Below are 8741 nucleotides of genomic sequence, written 5' to 3'. Positions count from 1 at the left end.
ATTCAGTAATAATTTGACGAAGAGCTCAGTGATTTTTGACATTTTGTCAGATATAACGTAATACCGAGTAATCGGTAGTTGAACTTGATTACCGAGGTGATCACCGAGAGCTCAGCTGTTGAGATTTCGGTAATTCGATAACTGAGCCCGGTAATAAAAGTTAAGTGTGTTGATGGCAATAATTCTTCAATAATTGAGATTTCTAATCGATCACACATGCGAAAAGCGCTTGAATCGCTAGAAAATGAAGAGGGGCGTTTTGCCCCGGTGGGGCGCATTATACCCTTTTACCCTACTGAAAATGCCGACGATCGTGTTTTTCGCATTTTCGACCACTGTGACGTGTACTAAAAAGATAATGCGCCTGACGATTATGCAACCAAACCGTGCACGGGGCATATAGGGAACTGCATGAAATTCTCTCCATCTCTTTCATTCTTACAGAAATTATGTAAACAACAAGGCCAAGAAACGTCAAAATCTCATACTAAATCAAAACAATGCAGTGCCCTATTTACAGGCGTTTAAGCAAAAGCTGCACGCATATACAAATTGACTCATTTCAATGTTAAAAAAATGTCGATAAAAAAACGCGAAACATGTATTTTTCATATTACTCAAACTGTTCAAAAACAAAGAAAAACTTTTTTTGCTTATCGCATTAATTTGTACCTCCGAGGGGCCTCTATATCCGTTCTGGCCCCGGGCCCCCACAATCCTTAATCCGGGCCTGACTAGATAATACAATTTTCCGTGTATTTCCCGGATGGATAGACATCCTGATGCTTTAAAAAAGACAAAGAGAGACTCAAATATTGTTCAAACTAATTTATTGACATCCAAGAGATAGCAAATGACACATACAATATTCTAGGTTGGGTTGTTGGTATATAGAAGGATTGACCGTCACGCAGATAGTCACAATTTGTTTTTGTTCCTGCATATTTCTGTATTATCTATTTTACGTTTCTAGCTGAAGTTATTTTGTAACTTAGATTATAAATGGTAAGCATTTTCAGTGTTACAAAAAAAAACCTTCCAGCTACCCCATCGCAATGTTGATTTTAAAATTGGTTCCACTCTTGTTGAGACACACTGACTGACTAAATCGTATATAAATCTTGACCTCTTCGTCTGGCTTAATTTAGCTGGCCATTAATTTCTGCAGTTGCTCGTTGATTTCCGCCGAATCGATTTCCTTCTTGGCATCCTTGGCCGGGCCAGTCTGACCCGTGGTGGACGACGGTCGAGCGCAGACTTTTTTGTGCATGAACCAGTGCAATCGCTGGCACTCACGATCGCAGTACTGCACCTGTTTGCACTTGGAACACTTTTTATCGGGCTTTTCCTCGCCGCAAGAGCTGCACAGGGAGATCGTATCCTGGAAGCCACGCTGCCCATTGATGGCCGCTTTGATGATCTCCAAGGCGCTGGCCGAGTTGTCTTTACTGGCCAACTGGGTAACAACCTGTCGGAAGATGGCATACTCTCGGAAGGGGAACTCACGGACGCACTCCCGTATCGTGGCCTCAACGTACTCCAGAGCTCCATCTTTGCCTAAAAGTGTAAGAGTAAATTATAACATGAATCTAGATTTCTGAACTGCTAGGACCTAGTGTTATTTAGAATATCTTTAAAAGTACTGCATGCAGAAGTAAGTGTTATTTAACCAACTAGTGCCCATTTCACTCACATTCTCCCAAACTATACAATTGTACCGACACTTACCTTGCTTGAGAACACGTTTGGCAAACAGTTCCACGAAGTCACTTTTCTGATCTTTCCCATTGCTTCCCTCCGCCTTCCGGGCCAGGAAGTAATGGCGGCACTTTTCAATCTCGTTCACCATGTAGCCCAGATAGTGGTACTTGAAAGCCATAACTTCGTTGATTTCATTCCGCCGATCCATATCCCGTTCCCTCATCTCGTCCAGGACAAGCCGGATGCGCATCAAATCCACTGCGAACAGGCCGAACTTTTGCAGATTCAGTGCAATCCGCACCGGATGAATGTTGGTTTGCATGATGAACTTGTGGAAGCCCTCCAGATGCACTACCGGAAGCAACGGTTCCTTTTGCGACCCCTGGATCTTCGTGTAGCACTCGATATCCTTGATAGGAACAAAACCGTTGATAGTAGCCACTACCTGATGGTTTGCCACGAATGCCGCCATCTGTGCCGCAGTCCGCCCAATTGTATTGACCGCGTCCGACTTTGCCCCCGCCAGAAGCAACTTCATACAGACGTCCACACTTCCAGAGAGTGCTCCGAAATGCAGCGCCGTGTAGTTGTACTCGTGCTTACCGGAGTTGACATCCGCGCCCTGGTCCAACAGCATCTGGACCGCGTCCTTGTTACCCTTGTAGGCGGCATGCTGCAGTGGAGTCATGCCATTATCGTCCACAAAATCCACGCTCTGCTTGAACTGAGCCAGAACCAGCTTCAACTCACTGTTTTCATTTTTAGAGATCCGATCGAAGATTTCCTTCTGCTCGGACGACAGAATCACCTTCGGTGCTGATGCAGCCGCTGCCACCGGGACTGTTTCGTTTTGAGTGGCTGTCGGTTCCACTGCGGGTTCTGTGGCGGACATTTTCGCGGAAAATGATTAACTTTTTTCTGTCACGCTTAGTGAAAAAGATTTTTTCTGATAAATTTTCGACCGATTCACAATCTACACCGCGAGAAGTAAACATGCGCTTTTTTCGTTTCGCGACAGAAGCATCAGATTTTGACAGCAAAGTCCGGAGCTGTCAAAATTTCAAGAAGTACTAGAATATTAGAGTCGCAGGGCTGCAACATGAGAGGAATAGGGTGGTCCACGGTATACAGAAGAAGGTGCACTGAAAAAATAAATCACATATCACATGGAAAATTTCCATTAGTTTGGCTACACTGAAAGACGGCTTGCAGTTGAAATTACTATTCTGAGGGTCAACTTAAATGCACAACGCCACTAGATTTGTGCAGACTGATTTTCGTTTCATCTCAACAGATTTATGTTTTCAATTCTACCATGGACCCGATTTACAATTAAAAAAAGTGTCTGTCGGCAGCCGGATTCGAACCAAGAACCTTGAGATCACCAGGCTCGCACGCTACCACTCGGCTATCGAACCGGTTGATAAGTAAGGAAGCAAAACGCACACAAGAAGCGTTTGTTGGTCGATGATCACGTTTTGCCATGGTAAATTTAAAAACATTTGTATGCTCGTCATTACCGCAAGCCGTCTATCAGTGTATATATTGGATTTTTCGATGAAAATTTCTTTGGAAATTTCACATGAAATCGATACGGCATATGAAAAACATTAGGAAATCACATAACTTCTATAGGACAGATCGGTGAAGTACTAGATTTGTAGTAATGAGCTGAATTTTAGTATGGTGAGAAGGCCAATTCTCCGTTTCTGCCGAAGGGATGACACTCTGATCTTTTGAGATTAATCATTTTTTAATCTTACCTGAATCTTTTTGAATCTTTCTGAATCAGTCAAATTCCGACCAAACAATTTCAGAGAGCTTTTACTTCAGTGTATTGCGCGCAATCTGTCAAAAAGTCAAAAAGTCAAAAACGCCGACCGACATCACCAAAACAAAATGCGCGTTCGGGCTCGTTCGTTTTTTTGTGGAATCTGTTTAATTTCCGATTGATTTCAGTAGTTATTTTATACCGAGTACCGGATGTTACGCCGAAAAAGTCCGGAATCGCGAACGAATCTGAAACTCGATCGATAGGACCAAGTGTGAGAACGAGAACCGAAGTGTGAAGTACTTTGATTCCGAAAACGGGCTCGGCTACATAAGCGAAACAGTAAATCTGACCAGTATTTTGTTGAAGGGGGCAATGCTCACATCTTCGACATTTTCATTATGTGTGCCTTTTGCTCAACCCTATCACGCACAGCCGCGTGCGCACCCCTACATTGCGTTGCGCGCCCATCGTCGTTCAGCATTCGTTCGTCGTCCGCTAGCGTGTAAACTGTACTTTTTCATTCTCGTTTTTGCAATCATTAAATCAAGTAGTTTAGCAAGTAAACTTCGTGTGTGATTTCTCCGCCAATCTGAAATTCCTTTTGGGTATTCCACTGCCGCATTCCGGAATCTGCCAACAGGTTTTGGCCCCAGCAAGCGGCCCAGAAAGGAAGAAAGTTTGTGTGGAAAGATTCGGCCGGGAAGAGCCGGATAGGGTGTTATTCTTCCGTTGCTGCGTCGGCACGGAAAGTTTCGCGTGGTGAAAAGTATAGAAAACAGTTGCGGACAGGTATTCCGCCCCAGGAGAGGGTGAAGTGATTTCCGAGTCAGTTCTCGAAGAAAGTGATTACTTCTCCAGGGGGAGAAAGAGAAAGGTATTCTGAACTGAAAGTGTTTGAAGAAGGAAAAGAAGAAGAATAGTGCTTGTTTCTCCAGGGGGAGAAAGAAACAGTGTGCAGAGCATTCATCGCTCGAAAAAGGAAAAAGAAGACATTTCGGGGTTTTCCCATCGTGTTCCCTAGTGCATTGAGCAGCCGCCGCTCGAGGAAGGGACGAAGAAAAAGTGCCGTGTTGAGAGGAACTGTTTGCCAGTCGGCGTGTTCGTTGGTGTGTTGACTGCCTACCCGAGTAAAGAGTGTTTTCGAGTCGAAATGGGGGATACAAAGTTTTTGATTCCGAAATTGAATGGTACCAACTGGCAAACATGGAATGTGCGCGTGGAGAACTTGTTGGCTCGTGACGATTTGTGGTACGTGATCGACGAGCCGGTGTTCGACGAAGAAGATCGTTCCGAAGATTGGAAAAGAGATAATAGAAAAGCCAAAGCGACGATCATATTGCTTCTCGAGGACAGTCAGTTACCGCTAATTAAGAACTGTGTGCTCGCGCGCGATGTGTACGATGCGTTAAAACGGTACCATCAAAAGACGACACGATCGATTAGGGTGTCGCTGTTGAAGAAGTTATGCGCCTTCAATCTCGCGGAGGACGGTGACATGGACGCTCATTTGCGCGAATTCGATGATTTGTTCGATCGTCTCGATGGAGCTGGTACGACCTTGGACAGGGATACCAAAATATGCCTGTTGCTTCGGAGTCTGCCACCCTCGTACGACGGATTAGGTACCGCGATGGACAGTCGGTCGGACGATGACATCTCGCTGGATGTCGTCAAGTCGAAGCTCGTCGATGAGTACAACCGACAGTTAGAAAGAAGAGGAGGTGAATTTGCCAGAAATGAAAAAGCGATGCGATCCACGGAGGCCAGACTGGATGCCGATTCTCGGAATTGTCATTATTGTAAGAATCCTGGCCACATCAAGCGCAACTGTCGGAAATATTTGGCCACGCTGAAGAAGGAAGCTGATTCACCATGTACCAGTTGCAGTGAGTGCGGGAAAGCGAAAGTAGCACAAAGTGATTCGCGAAGTGTTGCTTTTGCCGTTGGTGGAGGAAAATGTGGATCCTGGGTTATCGACAGTGGCGCATGTGCGCATATGTGCAGCGACAGGTTGTTCTTTACGTCTTTGAAGAAGTCTTCTGGTGATTACATCGTTTTGGCGGATGGGAAGAACATTCAGTGTCAAGGCGAAGGAAATGGTGTTGTGTATGGTATTGACGGTTCGGGGGAGGTAATGAAGATCACAATGAACAATGTGAAATATGTGCCAGGACTTTCAGCAAACCTGATTTCCGTTGATCAATTGGCAAAGAAGAACTACAAAGTGTTGTTTGCTGGTAAAGGATGTGATATAGTAGGTGTTGATGGAGCGGTTGTTGCTACCGGACACCAACATGGCGGGTTGTATTATCTGAACATGATACAGCCGCCAGCCGCCTCTGGTTATCGATATGAGCCAAAAGACCAGGTAGACCTCCGAACTCGGAATGCAGCAAGGATTGCAGAAAACCACGTGCAGGAACAAGAATCAGTCGTGGTCGTAAGGACGACCAACGATTCGGCTTCCAGAAATGAATCGTTCCAGGAGGATGTCATGTGGTACGATGCAACCGATGAACCGGTGGTCAACCGGTACCCGTTAGGAGGACGAAAGGATTCATTCGACGACTGCAAGCCGATTTTCTCGAATCCTCTCCCGACAAACCAGGCAGAAGCGGGCATCGGAAACAGGTTGCTGAATCTCGTGAAGCTTCCGGGATTACGTAAGCTGCTCGGACATGACGGAAGCCCACCAGATAAAGAGTCTTCGCATTGAGGGGGAGTGTTGAAGGGGGCAATGCTCACATCTTCGACATTTTCATTATGTGTGCCTTTTGCTCAACCCTATCACGCACAGCCGCGTGCGCACCCCTACATTGCGTTGCGCGCCCATCGTCGTTCAGCATTCGTTCGTCGTCCGCTAGCGTGTAAACTGTACTTTTTCATTCTCGTTTTTGCAATCATTAAATCAAGTAGTTTAGCAAGTAAACTTCGTGTGTGATTTCTCCGCCAATCTGAAATTCCTTTTGGGTATTCCACTGCCGCATTCCGGAATCTGCCAACATATTTCTCTGCCACAACGAGACCGGATACGCTCCTCTCTCCGGTTTTCCCTTCGCCTTCTCAGACCTTTCCTGCTCGATGCTTAGCCGCATGAGCCGCATACAGAACAACTGGAGAGCTTATTGGTAGGTAAGAAAAAACGAAAATAGTTTAGGTGCTTTCAAGTGCTTCAGGTTTATTCATGAATCATAACCTACAACATCTTTTCATCCTTTTCATAAACAGATAAGACGGTCAACAATAGTACGGTTGCGGTTTTCTGCTGCTTTCTTGGGAACGTCGCCAAACTACCTGGTCCGACCAACTCGTCACCTGTGTTCCACGTCGTACAATACGGATCTCTCGCGAACACAATCTGCAGGAATACTATCTGGCATACTTGCAACAAGCTCTGCCCACTGTATCCTTCCGGCCTTTTGGAATCTGTGTTCGCCGTAGGTAGAGCGACGCGAGCTCATAGTTTATTCTTCGCTACCACACACCGTTCTTCTCGAGCATGGTCCGCAGAGCGGATGCAACTTCTATGCTGGCCCCTAGAGTCACAGCTGGCATAGGTATTCAGGATTACCATGCTAAGGGTGACCGGTTCGTTTATTATCTTTATATTATTGAGGATAGCGCTAGTACTGCAGGTTGTTTCCAGCATAGGTGCGATCCTAGGTAGTTATCTACATTTGATATTTAACCGTTATTAAATCGATAATACTGTAGTATCTATAATGGATAAATTTGTTTTAATTTACCCATTATAGATACTACTCGGCTCGGACACTACAAATACTATTTACTGGATCTTGCCGCGATGGAAGGGGACCAGTAGCACTTAAGCGTCAGTTTATTCACTACCGCTTGGTCTTTGAGTTGGGGATACATCTAGTAACGTAACGCAAGAGTGGGTGGAGGAGGTCTCTACGTTACACTCATCAGTCACCATAGCTTCCATTCAATCAGAACACTGGTAGGATGGGAATACAGGTATTCTTCGATATAACGTTTCCTTCGAGATAGCGTATGGGAGACTGAGGAGACTTGATCCCTGGGGAGACTTGTTCCCCCCATATTTTATCGGAATCAAAAACAGTTTTCTTCTAGCATATTTTTTCCAAAACAACATCTGGACAGACGACAATGTTTTGGCTACAATTGATTTTAATTGTGTATTGCATTATTTTTTAATGGCTGATGGTTTGTTTACAGTCCTTCAGAAATCTTTTATGCGATTCTGAAAAATCTCAATAACTTTGTGAAAATTGAACCAAATCGTGTCACAATTTCACAGCTCATAGTATAAATAAAATACTATCAAACGTATTTATCCAAATAAGGTTGTTATATAAATATTTCAATTAATGTAGCTTAGTGTATACAACAGTAACATGGGGAGACTTGATCCCTCGAGGATTACACACCCGAATACAAATTGAGATGTAGCTAAGCATTAGCAAACAACATCAATACACTTAGTACTGTCGTTTTAGGTTGTAGCTTTAATGTACTCTGACTTCAGCTTGACATATGAAAACATGACAATGCATCTGACTCTAATGTTACATTAGCATCTAATGTCATACTGATGTAAAACGATGTGTATATGAGCATCAAGATACATAAAAAAAACGTTAGGATCTGATGTTACATCAAAATGTAACGTCATGCTGATGTAAAAAGACGTACTCATGAGCATCAAGATACATCCGAAAACATTAAGTTCTGATGTTACATCAAATTGTAACGTCATGCTGATGTATAATGATGCAAGTATAAACATCAAGAAACATTCAAAGACATTAGGCTCTAATGTTACATTTAAAAGTAACGTCATGTAATGTAAACCGATGTTCTCATAAACATCAAGATACATCTAAAAACGTTAGATTCTAATGTTACATTATGAGCTAATGTCGTACTGATGTTGAACGCTTTACTCTTTAAAAATCAAGGACATTAGATTTAGACGTTCCCTGATGTCTCCTACATCAGGATTACATTGCGATTTAGATGTGTTTATGCAAGGTAGCATACACCAGAAAATCAAATGTTTTTGATGTCATGAACAATACCCAGAACATCACAACCTGATGTTTTCAGACATTTCTTGATGTGCAAAAACATTAGATTTAAATGTTTACAGAAGTTTTTTAATGTGCAAAAACATAAGACTTAAACGTTTTCTGATGTATGTTGATGTATGTAAACATTTGATGCAAACGATATTCTAATGTTTTACGATGTAAAAAACGTTACCTCTAGACGTTTACAAATG

The 8741-nt window shown here is 43.5% G+C and overlaps 1 protein-coding gene across 1 annotated transcript; it reads right to left on the bottom strand.

Moving 5' to 3' along the window:
- Positions 1–813: 813 nt before the first annotated feature.
- On the bottom strand, positions 814–2730 carry LOC109622618 (ankyrin repeat and MYND domain-containing protein 2). The gene is made up of 2 exons (XM_029866624.2): positions 1729–2730; positions 814–1557 (listed from the first exon to the last, which is right to left on the bottom strand). The coding sequence occupies exons 1-2, from the start codon at positions 2591–2593 to the stop codon at positions 1145–1147; spliced, it is 1278 nt and encodes a 425-aa protein (XP_029722484.1). The 5' UTR covers positions 2594–2730; the 3' UTR covers positions 814–1144.
- Positions 2731–8741: the final 6011 nt, after the last annotated feature.

This window comes from Aedes albopictus, chromosome 2, assembly GCF_035046485.1.
Source record: "Aedes albopictus strain Foshan chromosome 2, AalbF5, whole genome shotgun sequence".
Classification (NCBI taxonomy): domain Eukaryota; kingdom Metazoa; phylum Arthropoda; class Insecta; order Diptera; family Culicidae; genus Aedes; species Aedes albopictus.
Note: the sequence above shows the minus strand (reverse complement) of the source record. Positions and strands in the feature narration are given on the sequence as shown.

What these genes read in the sequence shown, in the direction of transcription:
- LOC109622618 (XM_029866624.2), bottom strand. Translation starts at nt 2,593, where the DNA reads ATGTCCGCCACAGAACCCGCAGTGGAACCGACAGCCACTCAAAACGAA. An exon ending in CAAACGTGTTCTCAAGCAAG is followed by an intron (nt 1,558 to 1,728) that starts GTAAGTGTCGGT and finishes TTACACTTTTAG; the next exon opens with GCAAAGATGGAGCTCTGGAG.